We start from the raw sequence: 25653 nt of genomic DNA, 5'->3' as shown, positions 1-25653 counted from the left end.
ATTTTTAGATAGAGAGGAAGGAAGAGGGAGAGATAGAAACATCAATGAGAGAGAAACATCCATCCTGCATGTCCCCTACTGGGGCTCGAGCCCTAAACCCAGGCATGTGCCCTGACCCAGAATCAAACCAGTGATCTCTTGGTCTGTGGGATGACCAAGTGCAACCCACTGAACCACATCGGCCAGGCAAATAATTGGTCTTACTTCTTTTGTTTTTTAATGTATTTTTATTTATTTCAGAGAGGAAGGAAGAGAGCTAGAAACATCAATGAGAGAGAATCATTGCTTGATTGCCTCCTCACACTCCCTACTAGGGATTGAGTCAAAAACCCCGGCATGATCCATATAACCATAACTAATGGACATAAGACACTGGGGGGTAAGGGAGGGCAGGGGCTTGTCAAGGGTGGGGGGGAAAAAAGGACACTTATGTAACACCCTTTGTAATACTTTTAGCGAAAAATAAAAAAAAAAAAATTAAAAAAAAAAAAAACCCCGGCATGTGTCCTGACTAGGAATCGAAACATGACTTCCTGGTTCATAGGTCAACACTCAACCACTGAGCCACACCAGCCAGGCTTACTAGTTTATTACAAAGGACATGCTAACGAATACAGATAAACAGCCCGATGAAGAGGTACATAGGATGAGGTCCAGAAGGATCCCAAGCACAAGAGCTCTGTGTCTGTGGAACTGGGATGCCTCACCAGCCAGCTCATCAACTCATATTTCAAGAGTTTTTGTAGAGCTTAATCTCCAACCCTGTAATCACTTGACCAACCTAAGACTATAAAGTGGCCCTACTCTGAGTCATCTCATTAGCATAAACTCTGGTGTGATCAAAAAAGACTTCTTATGCCCTGTCAGTGTGGCTCAGTGGTTGAATGTCAACCTATGAACCAGGTCACAGTTCGATTCCCGGTCAGGGCACATGCCCAGATTGCGGGCTCAATTCCCAGTGTGGGTTGTGCAGGAGGCAATCGGTCAACGATTCTCTCTCATCATTGATGTTTCTACCTTTCTCTCCCTCTCCCTTCCTCTCTGAAATCAATAAAAATATTTTTTTTAAAAAAGAATGAAACCCCATGCTTTAACATCTATCTCCCCCTCTAGACTGTGAGTTCCACATGGAGAAACTGAGTTCAACAAATGTCTAGTGAACAAATGAAGTGAGTGAGCAAATGTTGGCTCATTCCACTGTCCAGTTAACTTCTACATTATATACAGACACATCTTTTTTAAATTTTTTTATTTATTGATTTGAGAGAGAGAGAGAGAAAGGAAAAAATCAAATTTTTTGTTGTTCCACTTATTTATGCATCCATTGATTGATTCTTGCATGTGCACTGACCAAGGATCAAACCAATTGGGCTACCTGGCCAGGGCCCAGACACATCTTTTAATACCACCTCCTCCAGAAAGGCTTCCTTCCCTATCCACTTGGAGTTCTTTTCCAAACTAGTTGAGCTGCACAGACTCTGTCACACCCTGTAAACTTTGATTGGCAGCAGGAGTTTTTCCCCAAGTCAAACTGTTAAGGGCAGAAATAGACTATTGGGGACTAACTATAATTATAAGAAATATTAATCATGCTCTATTAACCATGATGGTTCTGTTCTGATTAGGGAAAGCACATTCTCACCTGGTTGAGAGTTGTACGCCCTGGGACATGGGAGCTAACATCAGAATACAGTCCATCCTCCTGTCCCAAGAACTGCCTATAATTATGGAGAGACTTACAACCTCGTGGCTGAAAGAGTCTAGTCCCAGAGGTGCCTGCCCTCTGCGACCCCCACCAGCCCACATGGCTTGTAACCTGTAATGATTATACTGTGCCTACTTTCCCAGGCCTGTAATTCCTACTTTCCTGTGTAATCATTGTACTTCTACCCAATATAACCATCTGGCTTACAGGGGGAGGCAGAGCAGAATTTTGTGGATGACCTGCTGCTCTCCCATACTGCCCCATTTTTGGAATAAACGCTCATATATCATTCAACCCTGACTCTGCGTAATTGGCTCAAGTAGTGACAGGCAGTCTGAACTCCTCGGTTATCTGGTTACAAGACCGCACTTAACTCCTCAATTCTTAGACACAAGCCACCTGCTCCTTTAGAGGTATGTCTCTCCTTCTTTGAAATGTGAGACAGGCTGGGCTGGCCTCTCAGAAACTTGCCCACAATGGAATTACAGAACCTCAGCTAATATCCACTGATCAGAAAGAGACCCCCGTGGGGCTGTGCACAGGAATCAAAAAACAGGACAGCAGCGGTGCCAGCCCTTTCACCGTGGCAGCCATTGAGGAGCAGAAGCCATGGCTTTGTGCTACCCAATGGCCTTGGGCCTCAACAAGGGCCACATGGTGACCAAAAACATGAGCAAGCTGAGGCACAGCAGAGGCACAGCCACCACTGCACGCACCTCACCAAACACACCAAGTTGGTGCAGGAAATGATCCAAGAGGTGTGTGTGTGTGACATTGCCCCCCATGATAGGCACACTATGGAGCTGCTCAAGGTTAAGGACAAGAGAGCCCTGAAATGTGTCAAGAAAAGGGGACACATGCCCTACCGGCAAAGCTCACTGGTTGAGCATCGACCTATGAACCAGGAGATCAAGGTTCGATTCCCAGTCAGGGCATATGCCCTGGTTGCAGGCTCAATCCCCAGTGGGGCGTGCAGGAGGCATCCGATCAATGATTCTTTCTCATCAATGATGTTTCTTCTCTCTCTCCCTCTCCCTTCCTCTCTGAAATAAAATTTAAAAAAGAAAGAAAGAAAGAAAAGGGGACACACATCTATGTCAAGAGGAAGAGAAGAGCTGAGCAATGTCCTTGCCATGAGGAAAGCAGCAACCAAGGACTGAGCCCCATCCCCTCTGTGTGTAATAAAACCTGTTCAGGAAAAATAAATTTAAAAACAGGCAGCTTGTTCGGGTGTCTCGCCAGGCTAGACAGCGCCACCCAGAGGTTTGAGGTGGCTTCAACACATGTTTACAGAACAGATACCAAACTTTCCTACCTCCTTGCCTTAGCAGTGGCTAGAGCCGCTAGAACCTCTGCCTGGCATGCCGCCCTTCTCCCACCTCTCCGACATTTTACCTGTTCTTGAGAGTGATGTCACGGTCCTCCAGATTTGCTCATTTCCCTCACCTTGCTCCTTAGCCCCTCCTGGTCACTGTTGCCCTGGAGAGCCCTGGGAAGGAGGGTATGCCCAGACACCTGCCCTGCAGTAGTTGGCTCCTGGGTCAGCTGCTGTTTTCAGCCCCAAAGGCTCCATTCCTTGTGTTGCAGATGCACTGTGCCCCGCATACTGGAACAAGGAGACTTCTAGGAACTTGGTTATGCTTCTCTCATCTTTGGGGAAAAACCTCCCCAGTCCTCTAGGTGTCACCAAACAACTCAGAAAAGGGTTGTCCTCATTCCTGCCATCACCTCCTCTCTCTTTCCTTCTCCTGGCTGCTCTACCTCCCACCACTCTCCAAAAATGACCAATGACAGAATTTACCTTCCCCCTGAACAAACCAACAGATCCATTTTTGTCTTGGTCCTACCCTGATAGGGACAGCCATTCCCTTCTCCTTGCTTGAGCCCTACTCTCACCTAGGACTCTTCCTACCTTCCAGGCTGCTCCCGCTCCACCTCTTTCACAGGCTCTTCTGCCTGACAGCTAACATCATATTTCTTAAAAAAGAAAAACAAAGTCAGAGAACTCACGCTTTCCAATTTCAAGAAATAATATATATATATATATATATATATATATACACACAATATATATATACAGTAAAATCTTGGACATTTCTTATAGCAATATTTTTTCTGATATATCTTCCTGGTCAAGTGAAACAAAAGAAAACATGAAAAAAATGAGACTACATCAAACTAAAAAGTTTTGGCACAGCAAAAGAAACTATCAACTAAATGAAGAGACAACCAACCCACTGACTGGGAGAACATATTTGCCAATGATACATCTGATAAAGGATTACTATCCACAATTTATAAAGAACTTATAAAACTCAACAGCAAAAAAACAAACAATCCAATTTTTTAAATGGGCAAAGGAACTAAATAAAAACTTCTCCAAAGAGGACATACAGATGGCCAATAGATATATGAAAAGATGTTCAATGTCCCTAATCATCAGAGAAATGCAAATCAAAGCCACAATAATATCACCCCACACCTGTCAGAATGACTATTATCAATAAATCAACAAATAACAAGTGTTGTCCAGGACATGGAGAAAGGGGAACTGTCTTGGTGGGAATGCAGATTGATACAGCCACTGTGGAAAGCAATATGGAATTATCTCAAAAAAATAAAAATGGCCTGGCCAGCGTGGCTCAGTGGTTGAGCATCGACCTATGAACCAGGAGGTCACAGTTCGATTATCAGTCAGGGCACATGCAGGGGCTGTGGGCTTGATCCCCAATAGAGGGTGTGAGGGAAGCAGCTGATCAATGATTCTCTGTCATCATTGATCTCTCTCTCTCTCTCTCTCTCTCTCCCTTCCTCTCTGAAATCAATAAAAATATATTTTTTAAATTATAGCCTAATTTGCTCTCTATGCAACAAGCATGAGGTGCAACTCACATTAATCAATATTTACAACAAATGAATTGAGTCCAGAAAGTTTAACCCAGAAAAAATTTTTGATTGTGCTAAAATTTGTTATGGCTGAATACTGAGAGAGAGAGAAAGTATTTCAATAAATTTAAATATGCAAAACTTGACTCTGAGGAAATGACAATTACACAAAAAATCACAGTGATAGAATCAACAGTTGGTAAAAATTGGACAAAGGAGACTGCTTGATGAATCAAATGTTTACTTAAAAAATCACATGAGCCGAAACCGGTTTGGCTCAGTGGATAGAGCGTCGGCCTGCGGACTGAAAGGTCCCAGGTTCGATTCCGGTCAAGGGCATGTACCTGGGTTGCGGGCACATCCCCAGTGGGAGATGTGCAGGAGGCAGCTGATCGATGTTTCTCTCTCATCGATGTTTCTAACTCTCTATCTCTCTCCCTTCCTCTCTGTAAAAAATCAATAAAATATATTTTAAAAATAAATAAATAAATAAATAAATAAATAAATAAAATAAAGGCCTAGAGAATATCAGGGCTAAAAATAATAATACTTTAAAAAAAATCACATGAAAAAAATGTTCCTCATCAAATTATTTCAATCAAGTAAAAATGAACTTTGAGAAAAATTTGGGAAGGGTTTAACTGCACTGAATAGAAAAGTGATCTAGGAATCTAATTGGCTAAGTGCAATTTATGATTCAAAAGTATTTTCCAACAAAAATTTGCTGGATTTTTTTTCCATTATGCTTATTAAACTGGAATCAAATTGTCCCCAGAATTAAACTATCCTTTGTGTGGAAATGGCAGTATAAAAATGAGAGGGTTAAATATCCTGTGCATCTTCCTGGTGTTCGACTTTTCAAAATATATTTTTATTGATTTCAGAGAGAAAGAGAGAGATAGAAACATCAATGATGAGAGAGATTCATTGATGGGCTGCCTCCTGCACACCCATGGGATTGAGAATACAACCCGGGTAACCCCACCGGAAATCGAACTGTGACCTCCTGTTTCATAGTTTGACACTCAAGCATTGAGCCACACCAGCCAGGCTGGTGTTTGATTTTATCTCCTAGCCACTAGATGTCCCTATCTCCCAGGCAAGGCCCCAGAACAAACTGGTTATGACCTCTTTCTGGGGGGCCCTTGTATCTCTGCAGTTCCCACATCTTGGCTACCAGTCCAGGTTTCTCTGTTCCTCTACAGTTGTGTCTCATACCAAACTGTTCTTTCCTGAGAGACAACCTTTGGGAACAAGGGCAAACCCTGAGACTTTGGCCCTCATGATGGCTCCTCAGTCTTCCACGCTCAGGGATTGTCCTTCCCTAGTTACTTGGCCCCCACCACATCCTGATGTCACCCTTGCCCTCCTGACTCAACACCCTTGTCCCATTTCCAACCATGTCCATGGGGATCTGTGACCCCCTCTCCTAGGCCCACCCAGAAATCAGGAGACAATGTCCATAAATTCATTTCAACTTCAAACTTACTAAATCCAAAGTCACCTTGTAACTGTCAGGACTATAGAATGCCCAACACAAAAGCTGACTTTTAAAGGAAGGAGGTAAAGATCTGTTCTTTCAGGGGGAAAAAAAAAGGAAGAAGAAGAAAGAAAATGAGGGAGGGAGCTATGGGCTTGTGAGGGAGACAGAATGCATATTTATTTTTACCACCTGAGTTTTTAGAAATATGTTTTGGGGCTTTTCTTAACAGTTCCAGAATTTTCATAGATACAATGTAGGTAGTAAGAGAGAGGGAGACAGGAAAGGTATAAAGAGGCAAAGGAAGAGTAGAGACAGCAGCAGAGAAAGTGTAGACAGAAACAAAATGTAGATGGGACAGAGTGTAGAAAGATGGTCAGGGACAGGGAGCAAAGGATGTCAGTCATTGCTCCCCAAACCAGACAGAACGTCCTACTATTTAGAAGGTTGAGATCTAGACCTTAGAAGGTCCTGGAACGTCCCACTCTGGTCCCAGTCCTCCTGTTTCCAATTATCAGTCTCCATTCTGAATTTATGATGTCACCCTCTTATGACAGGGTCATTCCCTGCCTCACCCTTGCAAGGCCCATCCCTGCATCTTGGGGTGAAATATATGTCCTTTTTGCTAAGTCTTGCCTTCTGTCAGTGACTGTCCCTACATATCCTCCCCAGCTGAGTGATCCCTCCCACCCCCACCCCACCCCCGCTCTTCCCTTCCCTGTCTTGGGCCCGCTATTCATTTAATCATTCATTCATCAAACATTTATAAGCAGTTCCCATGTGCCAGGCCCCTGCTCAACAGTGAGACCTGACTTAGGCCCTACATGTCCCCTAATCGCCACCCCCCCCAACCCCCGCAGCCATCAGTCTGGGGAGGGTGGGGGATGGGAGGAGTGCAGCAGTGACAGCACAGCCTCGGGGAACATAAGGCAGTGTAAGCCTCAGAGAAGATACTTGACCCGGCCAAAATAGACTTGGGCAGGGGACCAGCCTGAATCTTCCGTGTGACCCACCCCCTACCGCCCCGCCCCCAGCACAGGGTCCGGCTCCAGGAAGATGCATCCCATCATCTCCCCTTCAGGGATTTCGGGCAAGGCCTCTCCTCAGACGCAACCCATAGCCCCTCCCTTATCTGGCCCCGCCCCATCGTTGTCTAGCCACGCCCCCAAGTCCCTCCCCTATGTCATTCAATGTAGGTTTCAAGTCCCACCGCCCAGAGGTTAGCCGCACACCAATCTCACGATCCCATTGGTCACAGAGTGTTACTTCATCGCCCTCCTTCAGTTGTCAATCTTCTTTATATAGTCCCAACAGTTGCCAAGGCTTGGTTTGAGGGACAGACGATAATGGACATATCAGGACGTCTCTTTATTGGGCGAAAGCCGGTTATGGGCGGGGCTTAGTACCAAAAGCTTGACTGCCTCTCAGTAGGGGGTTCCTCAGGGCCACAGCCTTCTCTCAGAGACACACCCCTCTTTTCTCGCTATTGGCCACGACAGGTGTTGATCAACAGGATTACACATTCCGATAGGCAAAAGCACCCATCCTTCACTACTTCCCTAATTTCGATTCGCTTCTCTCCTCAGAGGCGGCAACCTTCTGGCCGTAGTCAGGGCCTTCCTTACGGAATGGCCAAATATACCGTCACTCCTGGCCTGTGGGCGGAGCCATGGTAACTGGGGGCGGTGAATTGGTTGACTGGGCTTTGGGGGCGGGGCAGCGGCTCCTGTCAGCGGGTGAAATGGCAGCTGCGAACCGGCCGGGGCAGCGGTCCCGGGGGGCGGCTAAGGGAGCTGGGCCAGGGCTGCGGGGCTGGCAGCTGTGGGGCTAACGGGACGGCAAGGCTCGGCACGGCGATGGCGGCGCGCTCGGCGCAGGTAGGGAGGCGGGGTGGCCCGGGCCTCCCGGGCCCCTTCACAGGCAAGTGGCTTCTCGCTGCGGCCCGCCGGGGCCAGGCAAGACCGGGAGTCGGGCTGCCTCGCCCCAGAAGCCGCGCTGGGAACCCTCTGCACTCCCAGCACGGACCCTGGTTGTCAGCCTCGGGCCGGACCTCCACCCACTCTCGTTCCCGACGCTTCCCGACTTCTCAGGGCCCTTCCTCGGACCCTTTCGGGCGCCTCCCACCTCCACCCGCCCCGCCCAGGGAGTGCCCCAGGCCCGTGACCCCCGCCCACCCTCTTTACTGACCTTCAGGACCCCTCCCAGGACCTTGCATGGCCTCCCCAGCCCCGACCCCCGCAGACCTTCCCCCTGCGCGCCCAGGACACCACCCACCCCTTAGGATCTCTCCCATCTGCAGACCCCTTACCACCCTGCCCCTCCTCTCACTTCCCATCCTCTCTCTGGGCCTAGACCCACCCCCATCCTCAGGGATACCAGCCTCAGAGTCCTCCCTGCCCTTCCCTTCTGACCCACAGGACACTTGCCTAGCCTCTGTAAATTAGGATTCCTGCCCACAGGCCTCACCTCAGCCTGCTGGCCATCTCCTACTCTCAGCACTCCTGGGGTCCTCCCTGCACACTCCAGGAGCTCCACACATACCCCTGATCTTGACTCATCTTGATCCCTGTTTCCTGGAAGTCCACCCTCACCTCATGCTCAGCACTCCCCCCCAGTTGTTCTGAGAGCCACGCACAGCACACACATACTGCCAACAGTTCCCAAACAGAGAATACCCATGAAACCCCTCCCACCCACCCTCCAAAAAACATTCAGGCACACATCAGACACTTGGATCCCCAACATACACAGAGAAACTCAGACCTCCAACACAGACCAGGCAATTGGTACCACACACACACACACACACACACACTCTCACACACACACACACACTCACACACACTCTCACACACACACACTCACACACACTCACACACACACACACACACACACACTCACACACACACACACACACTCTCTCTCTCACACAGGGCTCTTCAACACCCCTTCTCGGGCCTTCCCTTCACAGGTCCTCCTGGAGTCCCCAGTGCTCCCAGCTCTGGCAGAGACTCAGATGTGTGAGCTGACTGCCCTGCCCCAGGCAGCCAGTCTGTCCAGCCACACCAACCTACCTGAGGAGCATCCCCACTGGAACCCTGGAGGTGGTTGGGTGACCCAGAATCTCCCAACCCAGTGGACACCTGCTGCAGGCTTCTTCCCCTTTATCTGTCTCTCCCCACTTTGCCCTTCTTCCAAGGGAAGGACACTCACTCTCTCTCCTACACCCGTCCCCCTAAAAGAACCGCTGCCTGGCCCCTAATTTATCCCCACCCCCTGGCGAGGAAGAGGAGTTCAGACTGTTCCTGGTCCTGAAGTCTGACCAGACTGGTAGGACCAGCATGCTGACCCCATCACACCCACCTACGCAGATGGCAGGGCCAGTGCTGGTGCCCAGGGGCAGCCCAGCCCCTGACAGTCCCTGTGAGTTTTTTCACCCACAGGACCCCAGGAGTGCTGAGAGTAGGAGATGGACAGTCCTGTGAGTTCTTTCACCCACAGGACCCCAGGAGTGCTGAGAGTAGGAGATGGACAGTCCCTGTGAGTTCTTTCACCCACAGGACCCCAGGAGTGCTGAGAATGGGAGATGGACAGTCCCTGTGAGTTCTTTCACCCACAACCAGTATGTTATGCCAAAATGAAACAGCTTCCTCCTCTCCTGGCATCTGGGACCCCGCGTGTCTGGGTTTGGGCCTGTCAGAATCAGACAGCTCTTTGTTAAGGAATATTTTCAGAAGGGGGAAATGGGCTGTTTTTTTTTCCTCAGCTAGGCTGTGATGGAGCTAAAAGCCCCTGTGCCTGTGTCTTTCTGGGTTGTGTTGTCTCTTCCTGTCTGTTCTGCCACCCCACCACCCTCGCCCTTGGGTCCAACCTGTGGGTTCCCCTGAGCTTCTGCGGTTAACTGCTGGTGGTTTGAAAAACTGCAGGTGGCTTGGCCCTGGCACAAGAATGAGGTGAGATAGAGAAGACAGGAGATTACAGAACTGGCAAGCTGGCATGGCCAGTCTGCAGGGAGTAAGGAGGGGACCCGGGCCTCCCCCCATGCAAATTTCCAGATCAGTCCAGCCCTAGCATTGCCCATCGAAGTTTCTTCAAGCTACATAAGCATCCCTAGACAATCCCAAGTAAACAGGACCAGGCTTCTTTGTGGGTGTTCACCAGTGTATTCTGGATGGCCTAGAAAAAAGCACATCTTGGCTTGGGACTTCAACTTCTCCACCTGGAAAATGGGGAGATAAATCCTTAGAACAGTAGTTTGTACTGCATGGGAGCCAGTGAGGTTAGGATGTGGCTTTGACTGTCTCTGGGCACGGTGTGGAAGGAGTCAATGGAGTTCAGGAGGGCAGTCACCCATCTATGGGTGCTAACAGAAGCACTAGCCACCCTGGTTTCCTGGTTGTAATTAGTTGATGCCTCACTAATGAATATCTCTGTGGCCATGCTGCCCCTCAGGAAGCCAGCTTGAATCAGGGCTGAGAAATAGTCTACTGTGTTGGGGGACAGAGGGCAGTAGGAGGCCTGCTTGCTGGCAGTGCCCACCCCCACCCCCTACATGGACCCCTGATGCTGGGTAGGGAGAAGTTTGTTCTACCCACTTGCTGAAGGGAGAAAGTGAATGAAAAGACTGCTGAAGGTCATGAGGTACACAAGAAATGAACCCCACAGGCTCCCCAGGGTGGGACCTTGTGTGGAGGCAGTGAGGTCATAAGGCTCCCAGGGAGGGCTTGTGGACAACAGCAATGCACTTTTACCCTAGACTGGAATACAGGTCTATGTTTTTGTGTATGTGCTTTGATGGGTACAGGGGCCAAGGGGGAACATGATCTCAACTTTCTTATGCAGAATATAGATACTGATCATTCTGGGGGAAGCCCCATCCTGGAAGTTGAGTCAGATATTGGGGTCTGAAGGAATGTCAAAGGTGGTCCCTGCTCTGCATCTAAAGACCCTCTCTACAACTCAAGACAAGAGGTAGAACCACTAGTGCACACTGATCACGCCCATGCCATGTCCTAGGCCAGTGATGGCAAACCTATGACACGTGTGTCAGAGGTGACACCCGAACTCATTTTTTTGGTTGATTTTTCTTTGTTAAATGGCATTTAAATATATAAAATAAATATCAAAAATATAAGTCTTTGTTTTACTATGGTTGCAAATATCAAAAAATTTCTATATGTGACACGGCACCAGAGTTAAGTTAGGGCTTTTCAAAATGCTGACACACCAAACTCAAAAGGTTCGCCATCACTGTCCTAGGCCCTGTGCCAAGCGCCATTTACATAGTATCTCATTTAACCTTCCAGGCAACCTGGAGAAACTGGGATTTCGGCACTATGCCCTTAACATCACATCCTGCTATCTCCTGTGTGGAAACTTGAGACAGAATTATGTACGGTGTGCTGCTGGGGGAGTGCAGAAAAGGGCCCTGAGCATTTCTGGGGTGTTAGGGAAGGTGGAGCAAGTATGATATATGGAGCATTCTAGGCAGCCAGAGTGTTTGGACAGAGGCCCAGGAAGCAGGAGCAAACATGATGCATTCAGGGAAGCGTACCTCGTTTGGTGGGCCTCATCCTATAAGCCTTCATGTTTCAAAGGTGATCCATGAGACACACACTATGGAAACTCCCTGATCAGAGCAATCATAGTTGGAAGAATCGGAAAGGCAGCAAAATCCACCTGCCTGGGGGAGCCTGCAGTACACATGCTCTAGAAGCCAAACGAACACAGTGGAAGGAAGGAGGTTTAGTTAGGAGAACTAACCCACCAGAGCTAGGAAGAGATTGAACCCTACTGGGAAAATTTCCAAGGCCCTGTTGGCATGACTCACTACACTTTTCTTCCACTTTACAGTGCACCACATATGTTTGTGAGATTGTCTCATCTGTGTCTCTCTCCCATACCAGCCCATGAGACCCACAAGAGCAGGGCTCGTATTTGCTCACAGTTGAGTTCCAGGCGATTCTAGGGCACATAGCAGATACTCAGTAAGTGACTGGTTGGTTTAGAGCTGTCATTCTTCTCTAAACACTTGCTTTTGAATTCTAGCTACTCTCCATGTTACCTAGGGGGGCAGCTGGCCCATCAGTTGCCTACTCCTTGCCAAGGAATAGGACCTGAGACACCAGGACATTTCCCCCAAAGTTGGAGCCAGGCAGGGCCATGATGGTCTGCTGGACAAATGGAGTCAGCTGTCATCTTTCAAGGCTTCAGATTCAGAAATGATTTTGTGTCCCCATAATCATTAGAGGTGGAGGATCAGAAGCCAGGGGGAGAGGAGAAGGGAGCCAAAATTAAAGGACACTTGAGGCCTTTATTCCTGCCTCTGAAAATACCAGCCCCTGAAAGATGGTGCATACACACTCAGTAGCTTTCCCTGTTAAAAAGTAGTGACTGTGGCCCTGGCCGGTTTGGCTCAGTAGATAGAATATCGACCTGCGGACTGAAGGGTTCCAGGTTCGATTCCAGTCAAGGGCACATGCCCAGGTTGTGGTCTCCAACCCCAGTAGGGGGTGTGCAGGAGACAGCCAATCCATGATTCTCTCTCATCATTTCTCCCCCTCTATCTCTCTCTCTCTCTCTTTCTCTCTCTCTCTCTCTCTCTCCCTCCCTCTCTGAAATCAATAAAAAGAAAGAAAGATTGAATCTTTTAAAAAAGGTCCTAGGTTCAATTCCAGTCAAAGGCATGTATTCTTGGTTTCAGGTTCCTCCCTGGCCAGGGCCCTGGTTGGGGCGTATGCAGGAGGCAACCAGTTGATGTGTTTCTCTCACATCGATGTTTCTTTCTGTTTTTGCCTCTCTCTTCCACTCTCCCTAAAAATCAATGGAAAAATATCCTCGGGTGAGGATTAACAAAACCAGTAATCCTATATAATAAAAGGCCAGCCACCAAAAGCATAACGACCAGAATGACCAGAGACCAGACCGACTACGGCCCCTCGCCGGGCTGGCCCCGTCCCCAAGCAAGCAGTTAGGGGCAATCAGGTAGGCAGACATCCCCTTGCAGGGCTGGCCCCGCCCCCCAGCAAAGAAAGAGGGAGGCCCAGGCCAGCCAAGCCATCACACCCCTTGCCTGTCCCTTGCAGAGGGAGGCTACCAGTGGCAGGGGAGGGGGGAGCAGCGCTGCACAGATGGCAAGCAGTGGCAATGGCGGGGGTGGGGCCAGCTGCCTGCAGCCGAGGGGGGGGGGGGGGGACCCTGATAGGCCTTGATCTCAGGCCAGGCCTAGGGACCCTACCCAAGGGGTCCCGGATTCTGAGAGAGTGCATGCCAGGCTGAGGGACTCCTGAGTGCACGAATTTTCGTGCACCCGGCCTGTAGTAGTAATAATAATTACTGCCCACTACACTCAGTGCTTCATGTATATTATTTCTAAAGTAAAAGAATGCGGAGAGATTGGCAGCACAGCAGATCAATATAGGGCAGAGGCTCGGGAGTCAGAAATCCAAGTGTGAATTTTTCTTCCCCTACAGCCTAGTTAAGGGACCTTTTGAATGACCTTCTCTCAAGGTGACACCTCTCATGTGTTAGACCTGTCCTTTACTTTTCTGTCTACACTGGTATATAGTCACTTTTTTATCTTTAAAATAGACTTTATATTTTAGAACAGTTTAAGATTTACAGAAAAAGTCAAAAGATAGTCCAGAGAGTTCCTGAAGACTCCATACCCAGTTTCCCCTATTAGTAACATCCCAGGTTAGTCTGGTACCTTTGTTATAATTAATGGACCAATATTGATTTGTTATCATTAACTATACCCCACACTTTATTCAGATCTCCTTAGTTTTTTCCTAATATCCTTTTTCTGTTCCAGAACCCTATCCTGAATCCCACACATTTCATCATCATATCTTAGGCTTCTCCTGACTGGAACAGTTTCTCAGACTTCCCTTGTTTTTTATGACCTTGAAAATTTTGAGGACTAGTCAGAATTTTCTAAAATGTTGCCTAATCAGGATTTGCCACCAGTTTTTCTCATAGTTAAATTGGGTGATGTTTTCTGGGGAGAAAGACATAGGGGTGAAGTGCCCTTCTCATCTCATTATATCAAGGGTACATGTTCTTAACATGACTTATTACTGTTGATGTTGACCTTGATCCGCTGCCTGAGCAGCACAGATATTTTTATCTTCATTTATTCAGCAGACCTTTATTGAGCACCTAACTAAATGTCAGTTGCTGCATTATGGGCTTGGAGTAGAAAATTAAGAAAACAGGCCTTATACTCAGAATGACCCAGTAGGGCAGGCAGGCATATATAGAAGTAATTGCCATAGAATATGTCTTGGGCTGGGGTATAGGGAGTAGGTATTTTCAGGGAGAGAAAAGAGAGAAATGAACCAGGACACGAGAGGCGGGGTTTGGGCAGGAAATATTTCACAGAAAAAAACTCAAACCAAGTCTTGGAGAATTCCTTTCCAGTCAAAGGGAACAGCATGTGCAAAGACAGGCAGGAAGAAGTAGGTGCTCCTTGTGGGTTAAGTGCGGAGGGACTGTGATATGGGAGGAGGTGAGGTTGGCAGGGGTGTGTGCACCATGCAAAAATGTTGGGATTCCAAGATTCCAATATTCCAAGTCATATTAGGGAGTGGCTAAAGGGTTTAGAGCAAGCACCAGGAGGGTAGTACCAGGCCTTGCCTGAGCCATTGGGCGGCAGCATCAGGGACCCAGGTAGGCCAACCTGCAGCAGGAGGAGGGGCTGGCTTTAGTCAGGAGAGAGTTGGCTTGGAGGAGCATCTTCACACTGCAGGTCAGGAGAGATTTCCTAAAGTGCAAGCCCAGTCAGGTTGCTGCCTTGGTCCACAATGCCCTGTGGGGTTCTGGCCCCTGCCTAGTCACTTCTTGAGTTGCACCCACCCCTCCCCCACTGCTTCTGCACCAGGTCCCTCTGCCAGCCTACCCCATCCCTTACCTTCTCTTAACTGGAGTATAATTCACATATGATAAAATTCACCCTTTTAAAATGAACAATTCAGTGGATCTTAGTATATTCACAAAGTTGTGCAACCTCCACCACTAATTCTAGAACACTTTATTACTCCAAAAAAATCCCATAAACAGTTTCTTCCCCACCCCATTCCTCCCACTCCTAGGCTCTAGTTCCTGGCAACCACTAATTGACTTTCTGTCTCTAAGGATTTACCTATTCTGGACATTTCATATAAATGGCATCATGTCACTTATGGTCTTTTGTGTCTGACTTCTTTCACTCTGCATGATGTCTTCGATGTTCATACGTATCAGAGCTTCCTTTCTTTTAATATTCCATTATATGGATGGACCACATTTTATATATCCATTCATCTGCCAATGGACACTTGGATTATTTCCACTTGTTGGCTATTAGGAATAATGCTGCTATGAATAGTCATGGACAAGTTCACATGTGGATGTGTGTCTAGGAGTAGAATTGCTGGGTCATGTGGTAACTCTTGTTGAACTTTTTGAGGAACTGCCAGACTGTTTTCCAGTCTACCTTATCTTTTATTCCAAGCATTTGTCTCCATCTGTAGTAGGAAGTTTGGGTGGCCATTTCTTAGTCTCTTCCCCTGTATGCTCTGGGTGGGCAGGGGCTGTGTCTCTTTGCCCACCAGCCTTCAGTCCTCAGCATAGTACCTAGCACCTGGTAGACATCCAGTAAATATTGGTGGTTGAGCAGGTTGGTTCAATTCCTCAAATATTTATCAACTCTTAGGTTGTACCACGTCCAGCGGGGGACACTCCAGTAGCAGGGACCCAGACAATGACAATTCCTGCCCTGGCCAGGGGTCTGATGGAGATGTTCAGGAGTCATTTGGCAATCTGGCTGGTTCTCAAGAGAAAGGAAAATCTGGGAATGGAGGTGTCACAATCACTGACATATATTCAGTCATTTAAGCCGTAAGAGTGAGATCACCAACAACATGAAGGGACAATGGCCCAGGCAGAGCCTATGGAGGAAGAGGCACCATGTGGGAAGCTAAAACGGGCAAAGAAGCAGGAGACCCAGGAGCCCAGCCTCTTGGAAACTAGATGGGAGAGGACTTCAAGAAGGAAGAGGAATGACTGACAGTGTCCAAAGTTCCCTAAGAGGGAGAGGGAAAAGAAGGAGGGAGATGTCTGGCAACTGGACTTCTCTGTCCCCACGCTCTCTGCCCAGCTCACCAGCAGAGTCTTCTTCCCACCCCTCTTGCTTGGCTCAGCTTTCTAAGCCATGGGAGCAATGTGGATGGTGGTGCCAGCAGGAGCAGGGTTAGGTGGCTCATTGCCTACTCTGCAGGAGCCAGGACCCCCCTTCAGGTGGCTGAGTTAGAGTAGGGGCAAATGGCATTGAAGTTGGGACCCCAGACGTAGAGGGAACCTGTGTGTGGATTTTAGAGGTATGGCCCCTTGGCCCTAGAGGGGACCTGCCTTGTCTCTGCATCTCTGAGCCCATTTAGCAAGGTAGAAATGGCTGCATACCCTGTGGAGTTGTGTTCTCGTCACCTTGTTCCACTCAATGCCTAGAACAGCGCCTGGCCCTCAGTAAGGGCCAGGAAAGGAATGGTTGAAACAATAAGAGTCATGGCACTCTGGGGAGGGAGGTGAGGTTGCTCACAAAGCTAGGATGGCAGCAAGCCAGTGTCCATCTGAATCTACTCAATTCCAAGGGTGGCAAGGTCTTGTCAGTGCAGAAAGCATGCATGCCTGTGTGCGTGCAAGAGTATGCATGGGTATGAGATAGTGTGTGCATGTGAAAGTGAATGTGTATGAGTGTGTGTCTACCTGTATATCAAGTGTGAGTTACATATAAGTGTGAGATTGTGTGTGAGTGTGTATATCTGCCTATATGAGTATGTGTCTGAGTGTATGTATGTACATTCACCAGGAGATGGCTTCCAGGGCAAAGCAGTGTTTAGAGAGTCCAGGGATGAGTCAAAAGAAAGTTCCTGAGGGATCATTAGTTTCTACCTTTTGGACTGCAAATTTCAGCCCTATGCATTGAGTCAACTTTATTTTCTGAATGAAATACACATTACTATATGATAAATTGCTGAACACACTCTCCTGGTGGATGGTTCCTGGTGTGGTTTTTAATTTTTAACAGAAACTCAGACCTGAATCATTTTCTCAGGCTCTTTAGGGGAGAGGGTGGGCCAATTATGCTCTGGGCTCAGCAAGGAAGAGGCATGACTGAGAGAGTGTCCCAGGTCATGACCCTAACTACATGTAGTCTCTTTCTCTGTGGCCCCCACTGCTCCATAAATCCAGGTGTGCTTTTGAGGCTCCTCCCTATCTCCCAACTCTGAAGCTGGGAAACCCATGCAGCCTTCCCAGCCCCTTCCTTCACAGAGAGATCCTTCTAGGTCAGCACTTCTTGTCCACAGACTTTGACTCTGCAGGAGGCCTTGGTGCAGCCCCCACTGTTCCTCTGTCAGGAATGATTAACTCCTAGCTAGGTGGTACATGTTGCTTGATCTTTGGAGCAGGTGGTCCCTGGCCAGCCGGTTCTGCCAGGACCTAGAGTTCATACCACTCACCGAAAGTCAGAGCCCTTAGTACCCAACAGGCTAGGGGAGCTCTCAGGAACCAGAGGCAGAACCAGTGGCCCTGGGGAGTCTCAGAGTCCTGGGGAGGGAGGGTTCTTGCCCACCCCCTTAAGGTGAAAGCAGAATAGTACCCCCGTGACAGGGCAGCATGAGGGAAGGCAGCCAGAATCAAGTGCATGGCTAGGATCAAGTCCAGCCAACCCCTGAGCCCTTGGGTGTTGGCTGCGGGCTAAGCTTAGACTGCAGGAAGGTGCCCAGTGACCTGAGGTGGCCAGGCAGGTGTGATAGTTCATTCTGTCACTATCCCCTGCTGCCCAGGGGACCAGTTCCCACCTCGCCAGAGACCAGGCAAGGGCCCCTATGCAGGCAGAGCTGTCAGAGCCAGGTCAGGTGGGGCCCAAGAGCACATAGTGGACTCCTGGTACAGAGCATGCAGGAGAATGGGTGGGCATGAAGGGACTGCCCACAGTGGCAGTACGGGAGCAGGATTTTCTTCCTGCCACCATGACCCTGGGGATCACTATTTTCTTAGACCCTTTGAGCTAACGTGGGCTCACCAGAAGCAGAATGACTGAGTAAAAGGAACACTATCCCCAGCTCCTAGCAGCCTTCCCTTTCCTAGCCATTCCTGATGACTAGAACCTCCTATAAGGTGATGCCAACCCCCACGGATGTCCCACAACAGGCATAGCGGAACCCCGAAGCCCTGGTTCCCAGCTAGCCCTCAACCTTGGCCCAAGGATAGATAATAATAGAATGTTTATGGAATGATCACTAAATATCAGGCACTGTTCTCACACACCACGTGCATAGCATACTCAGTTCTCACAGTCACCCTCTGAGGCCTGTGAGACTCAGAGAAGCCTACACAGCTGGTTGAGAGGGTGCCACGCTTTAGGCACACGTCTATCTGAGTCTGGAGCCATAGCTTTGGGTATGGTGCTCAGCTGCCTCTCATGACACTGGCAGAAGGTGAGAGGCCAATGTCCTTGGAGCCCCCCAGGAGGGTGGGGCCAGACCATCCCCAGGAAAAATAGGAGAGATGGCCTGACATCTGCATGGCACACGGCAAGCCAAGATCAGGATACCCATCAGAACTTAAAGCTCTTACTCTATATCCACCAGGGCACAGACTCCCAGAACTTTGATGCATCCCTGGCTTCCCAACCCAAATGTAGTCAACTCTTCTGGCAATTGGCAGCACCAGACAATTAACAATAAAGAATAATTGCTTCTGGCTGTGCTAGCAGCCCACTTTGGTTGATGAGACAAGGAAGATCAGATGCTGAGGCAGGCCTCCCAGGGCAGACCACAGCAGGAGACAAGGACCAAGGCTATCAGAAAGGGCCACCAAAGTAGGGGCTCCTGCACCTCAACGTCCCAGCAGGGATCTTGAGTGACGGAAGTCTTGGCCTCAGGCTCTGCTGAAGACTCCGGGGTGTAGAGATGAGCCTTGGCCTTCATGCCCATGGACAACAGGACAGCTTGGGCCCTGCCGTGGTCCTATTGTATCTGTCCAGGCATCTGGAGCACACTGGCAGGGGTCCTGGTAGTCAGCATCTGGAATAGAAGGTGCTGGCATGGCCATCACCTGAACTGGGGTGCATGGGGATGAGGGGTACACCAAGTGTACAGAGCAGAAGTGGGAGCCCAGAGTGAGGAAATGTGCACAGGTGAACAGCAGGCTCAGCTGGCCCAGAGCTGGCAGAATGAGGTGGAAACCCAACCCAATGCTAACCATGTATGTCTCTGGCCCCCAGACAGAGCTGTGACCTGGCCCTGCTTGCAGTTGATGAGCCTGCCCACCATGGCAAGCCCCACTCTGAGCCCTGACTCCTCATCCCAGGAGGCCCTGTCAGCCCCCACCTGCTCCCCCACCTCTGACTCTGAGAACCTCAGCCCCAATGAGCTGGAGCTGCTAGCCAAGCTGGAAGAGCAGAACCGGTGAGTTGGGGCCTGGCGTAGGAGGAGGGTGTGCAGGGTACAGCTTGGGCCCCAAACAGAAGCTCCTGGATGCTCCCTCACACTCATGCCTGAGTCTGGTCCTGGGCAAAGTAATAGCTCCCACCAGAGGCAATGTCATCCTCCTAACCCTGAGTAAACAGACAGTTCCCCATTCAGATGAGAAGACCAAGGTTTCTAGAAGCAGAGTGGATCTTGGAACCTGGCTGTGTTTCTCAAGCCATTGTTAGACAGAAGAGTAAAGCCTCTGACTCTGGAGTCAGGCCTTCCCACCTTTTTTTTCTGGCCCTCCCCTTGTTTAAAATGTAGGTTTATTCCCTACTAATTGGAAAGAATATATGCACCCCTATGTTCATTGCATGGTTATTTACAATAGCCAAGATATGGAAGCAACTCAAGTTCCCATCAATAGACAAATGGATAAAAAAGCTGTGACACATGTCTCAGCCAGTTTGGCTCAGTGGATAGAGCATCGGTCTGCGGACTGAAGGGTCCTGGGTTCGATTCTGGTCAAGGGCACATACCCAGGTTGCGGGCTCTATCCCCAGTAGGGGGCATGCAGGAGGCAGCCGATCAATGATTCTCTCTCATTGATGTTTCTATCTCTCTCTCCGTCTCCGTTCCTTTGTGAAATCAATGAAAATATATATTTTAAAAAAGCTGTGATATATATAAAAAGAATGAAACCTTACCATTTTCGATAGCATGGATGGACCTAGAGGGTATTATGCTAAGTGAAATTAAAGTTGATCAGAAAAAGACAAATACCATATGATTTCACTTATATGTGGAATCTGAAGAACAATGTAAACAAACAAAACAGAAACAGACTCATAGATACAGAGAACAGACTGATGGTTACTACAGGGAGGGGAATGGGGACTGGGTGAAAAAGGTAAAAAGATTGAGAAGCACAGATTGATTGTTACAAAATAGTCATGGGGATGTAAAGTATAGCATAAGGATTTGGGTCAATAATCCTATATAATAAAAGAGAAACATGTAAATTGACCATCCCTCCACATTGCTCACCAGCCAATCAGGAGTGGGTATGCAAATTAACCTGACAAAGATGGCAGGTTAATTTGCATACACAGGCACCAGGTGGAGAGCAGAGCGGGAGAGCTGGCGAAGAGTGGAGCGGCTTGGGGAAATTGGCTCCCCAAGCTGCCAGACAGAGAGCAGAGAGGGAGAGCTTGGCAGAGTGGGAGGCCATGGGACCGAGACAGCAGGAAGGGAAAACCAAGATTGCCGGGAGCACCAGGAATTCTGGGAATAGTAGTTTTGGTGGCAGCCCCAGGACCAGAAGTGGAAGCCCAGAGCATGGGGAGCACCAGGAATGCTGGGAATCATAGTTCTGGTGGCAGATGGATCTCCTAGACACTAGAGCAGTGGTTCTCAACCTTCCTAATGCCGCGACCCTTTAATACAGTTCCTCATGTTGTGGTGACCCACAACCATAAAATTATTTTCGTTGCTACTTCATAACTAATTTTGCTACTGTTATGAATCATAATGTAAATGTCTGATATGCAGGATGTATTTTCATTGTTACAAATTGAACATAATTAAAGCATAGTGATTAATCACAAAAACAATATGTAATTATATATGTGTTTTCTGATGGTCTTAGGCGACCCCTGTGAAAGGGTCGTTCGACCCCCAAAAGGGTCGCGAACCACAGGTTGAGAACCGCTGCACTAGAGCAAAGTGAGCCTGGAGCAAGTTACTGTTGCGGTGGGGGATGGAGGAAAAGCAAAGGTGAGAGACATAAGTAAAACCAGAGTGTCTAGGAAAAATTAAAGGGAAGATATCCTAAAACTTCCAGGAAATCTCCACCAATGAAGCAAAGAAAAAAAATGCCTCTATTATTCTGTGAGCAACAAACCAAACTGAGTTGGGGTCTCAGACAATTCGCTCATATGATTGCAAAGACAGACAGAAACTCCCAGATTGGAGAGGGTTTCCCTGAGGGCTCCCAGATTGGAGAGGGTACAGGTTCAGGCTGAGGGACCCCCACAACCCCCAGTGCACGAATGTCGTGCACCAGGCCTCTAGTATTGTAATAACTATGTATGGTACCAGGTGGGTACTGGAAATATTGGTGGGAACACTTTCTTTTTAAAAAAAAACTATTTGGGGGGGAAATGGGGGGATAAAGACACATATGTAATACTTTATTAAAGAAAAAAATTAAAAATAAATAAACTCATTTTTAATTATGTTTTTATTGAGTTTTAGAGAGAGAGGAAGGGAGAGGGATAGAGAGATAGAAACATCAATGAGAGAGGAACATCTTCGGTCAGCTGCCTCCTACATGGCCCCTACTGGGGGCTGAGCCCGCAACCCGGGTATGTGCCCTGACCAGGAATCTAACTGGTGACCTCTTGGTTCCTAGGTCAATCCTCAACAGCTGAGCCACACCAGCCATACACTTTCTAAAGTATATGATTGTCTAATCACTATGCTGTACACCTGAAATTAATATAAAATAATGTTGAATATAAACTGTAATTGAAAAAATTAAAATTTTTTAAAAAGGGAGTCAAATTGATGCTTAGCAGACAAGTACTCCTTGAAGCCCTTTAAATCTGCTCTGGCTTTCCTCCTTTGACATGTAAGTACTTTTAATTTTCCATAGAGTTGTAGAAGAAGAATAATTACATTCATGAGTATGAGTATTTATTAAATGAAAGGTGACTAAAATAGTAACACTTTCTCAGTGTGTGCTTAGTGAACTTTTCTGGAACAGAGGCAACAATTGAAACTACTTTTAAATAATGGTTCTTGAGCTTTTGAAATGAACCTGTTATATTACTTCTTTTTTAAGATTTTTTATTGATTTTTAGAGAGAGAAACATCAATATGATAGTAAAACATCAATCAGCTGCCTCCTGCATGCCCCCTCCCTGGGATCAAGCCCACAATCTGGGTATGTGCCCTGATCAAGAATTAAGCCAGCAACCTTTTGGTCCATAGGACAACACCCAACCAACTGAGCCACATTGGCCAGGGCTGACCTCTCCTTTTTCATAAACAATGTATTTTTTGTTGTTGCTGTTAATCCTTACCAGAGGATATTTCTTCCATTGATTTTTAAAGAGTGTGGAAGGGAGGGAGGGAATGAGGGAGGGAGAAGAGAGAGAGAGAGAGAGAGAGAGAGAGAGAAGAGAGAGAGAAAAACAAACAAACAAACGAAAAACATCGCTGGGAGAGAAACATACTGATTGGTTGCCTCCTGCATGCGCCCTGACCCGGCCAGGGATCAAACCTACAACCCAAGTATGTGCCCTTGACTGGGAATTGAACACAAGACCCTTTAGTTCACAGACTAACGCTATAACCACTGAGCTACATCAGCCAGGGCAACAATGTTTTATAACAAGATAAGTTTGTAAAAAAGTTACTGTATTAATTTAATTGTGATTGAAATTTTAATCAGTTATGTTTTCTTATTTTTAAAACTTACCCCTTTTTTCCAGAAGTATAGCTTTGAATTTTAAAAAAATATTTTTCAAATATTATTAAAAAATAAAATAAAATGTAGATTTATTATCATTCAGCTATGACAAAGCCAACAGATCAGGAGAGGACTGCCACTGAGAAGACAGAAGCAGGAGGCAGGGCACACCATGCAGGGCCACTCAGGGAGGCACGAGGGTCAGTCAGGAGGCAGAGGGAGCCAGGGGGAAATGCAGGCAAGTACTTCTACTGTGGTTTCTGAAAGAAGGAATGGGCAAGGCAGGGTAAGCAGGCCTGTGTTGGGCTAGTTTGAATCATTTCAGCCTGCTTTGGGGCATAGGGGTGGCCTGTGGTGATCAGGACACATAGTAGCCCTGAGTGTGAGAGCCTGGTAATGGAGACTTGGTGGGTTTGTGGGTTCTGGATTCATTGATTTGCACATGAAAGATGCACTAACAGGTGAGTCCTTCACTAACTCTAGGAATTAGCTAGGCCTGGGAGGGACAGGCCCTCTAGAGTCAGCCAGGACCTCGCTGTCAAAGCATCAGAAACCCAGGTTTCATAAAGCTTCTCATAGGCTGAGTACTCCCAGCCACCTGCTCACCCTCTCTGACCCTCATCCATAAAACATGATTCTTCACAAAACCTGCCCTTCATGGGTGGTACAAGACTCAGTGAGCTAATCCATATGTTTCTCAGCCCAGTACAAGGCACAGATTGAGACAAACAAATGCAGCCTCTGCAGTGACCCAGGGAAATGGACCATAGCTCAGAGAGGTTAGGGCTCTGGCCGAGGTCACTCGGCAAGAACAATTAGACCAAATCCCTGGTGGCCTCTGGAATCCCTGAGAAGAGGTGCCAGGCTCCTCAGCAGCTACCTGTTCCCAAGGAGTCACTGAAGCCCAGGGACCAGGGTGGGCGGTGCCTGCAGCCCAGAACTGCCTCTACCTGCCCTCCCTACCTAGGCTCCTGGAAGCCGACTCCAAATCAATGCGCTCCATGAATGGCTCCCGGCGAAACAGCGGCTCCTCTCTCGTATCCAGCTCCTCCGCCTCCTCTAACCTGAGCCACCTGGAGGAGGACACATGGATCCTATGGGGCCGAATCGCCAATGAGTGGGAAGAGTGGCGGCGTAGGAAGGAAAAGCTGCTTAAGGTGGCAGGGATGGTGGAGGTGGGTGGGCGGTGGGAGGGCCAACAGGGACAGACAGCAGGTCACACTCCGCCAGCACCAGGGCCCCAGCACGGGCAAAGGGACAGAAGTGGAGTTGTGCAGGCACTTTCAGGGGGCCTTGCCAGGTCAGGGGGAGGGAGGGAAGAGAGTGTGAATGGGGCTGGCCAGGTAAGTAGCTGTCACACTGACGTCTCAGGCACCTATTTGTTTCCTGCCCCACTATGTTCTGTGACAAACTGGGGGAAGTACATTATGCAGTGTGGTCTCCGTCTGCAGTGCAAAGGCTCTGCGGAGCTCTGAGCCACATGCATGGCATAGGCAAGCCCCATCTTGGGGGCTGGACTAGGTAACCCTGGGGAGACTGCACTGGGCCAGCATCCAGTCTGGCCTCCTGCTGCCCACCCCGTCCCCAGGAGCTTATCCACAAGGGCATCCCGCACCACTTCCGGGCCATTGTGTGGCAGCTCCTGTGCAGCGCTACAAACATGCCAGTCAAGAACCAGTACTCAGAGCTGCTCAAGATGTCCTCGCCATGCGAGAAGCTGATCCGCAGGGACATCGCCCGCACCTACCCAGAGCACGAGTTCTTCAAGGGCCAGGACAGCCTAGGCCAGGAGGTCCTCTTCAATGTCATGAAGGTGAGGCCCCCACTGCTGAGACCCCCCAACCCTACATGAAGAAGCACTGTCCACATTGCCTGCTGTCACTGAGCCTGGCAGGACCCTGCCCTGACACTCACGTTCCCTTACAGGCATACTCTCTGGTGGACCGGGAGGTGGGCTACTGCCAGGGCAGTGCCTTCATCGTGGGCCTGCTCCTAATGCAGGTAGGTGGCCTGGGGCCAGGCTTATGGCAGGGCCCAGCCCATCTAAGCTCTGCTTCCAGGAGGTGGACAAAAGCAGAATGTAACCCTCTATCCAGTGTTCTACTGTCAGAGTCTACCCCTGCATCCAACTGTGACCTCTGACAGTCCCCAGGCCGAGCCCCCAGTGGGTGAACACAGAGGGGCTGACTGCCTGTTATGTCCACTGTACTGTCCAAGGTCTAGAGGGGCAGGCCGTCCTACTCAGTCATCTCCCAGGGTTGGACAGGGAATTCCAACAGAGAGCTTAAGTTAGCCAGTGTGGAGTTTATGGGGGCTGGGGTTTTGTCCAGAGAATTCAGCAGGCTTAGGAAGAGGAGAACAGAGACACTGAGAGTGGACCAGTTGGTGTCCCAACCATGGGCTCTGGAGGTGGCCAGACCTGGGGATCAAGTACCTGCCAGGTGGCCTTTGGTAGGTGACTTCAGCCTCAGGAGATTTTCCATCAGTAAACAAGAGTGACCAGAGGTTCATTGTGAGAGTTCAGACAACCCACACAGTCCACGTTCATTAAACTTAAATAGAGCAGAAACAGGCCTAGCACAGTAGTCCAGGTCCAAAGGAAGAGCAGTAAGCATCCCCTTCCTACCCTGCCCACACTCAGCCCCCTGCCCAC

General features: G+C 48.6%; 1 protein-coding gene and 1 pseudogene across 5 annotated transcripts in view; both read left to right on the top strand.

Moving 5' to 3' along the window:
• The first annotated feature begins 2314 nt into the window (after positions 1-2314).
• LOC139011523 (large ribosomal subunit protein eL36 pseudogene) lies at positions 2315-2865 on the top strand (annotated as a pseudogene).
• Positions 2866-7800: 4935 nt separating this feature from the next.
• The window catches only part of EVI5L (ecotropic viral integration site 5 like), a 33390-nt gene continuing 15537 nt past the window's right edge, over positions 7801-25653 (top strand). The window contains exons 1-5 of one of the 5 annotated variants that reach the window (XM_070416689.1): positions 7801-7948; positions 19339-19522; positions 23968-24157; positions 24589-24813; positions 24927-25001. In XM_070416689.1, coding sequence (XP_070272790.1) covers positions 19371-19522; positions 23968-24157; positions 24589-24813; positions 24927-25001 — 642 coding nt within the window. In that variant the 5' untranslated portion in view covers positions 7801-7948; positions 19339-19370. Of the gene's footprint in view, positions 7949-9644; positions 9671-19338; positions 19523-22081; positions 22158-23967; positions 24158-24588; positions 24814-24926; positions 25002-25653 lie in introns of those variants that run through there. The other 4 variants (XM_070416687.1, XM_070416686.1, XM_070416688.1 and 1 more) reach the window with 4 other exon arrangements.

Source organism: Myotis yumanensis, unplaced genomic scaffold, assembly GCF_028538775.1.
Source record: "Myotis yumanensis isolate MYYU_CA2020_CCGP unplaced genomic scaffold, mMyoYum1.0.hap1 SCAF_5, whole genome shotgun sequence".
Lineage (NCBI taxonomy): Eukaryota > Metazoa > Chordata > Mammalia > Chiroptera > Vespertilionidae > Myotis > Myotis yumanensis.
Note: the sequence above shows the minus strand (reverse complement) of the source record. Positions and strands in the feature narration are given on the sequence as shown.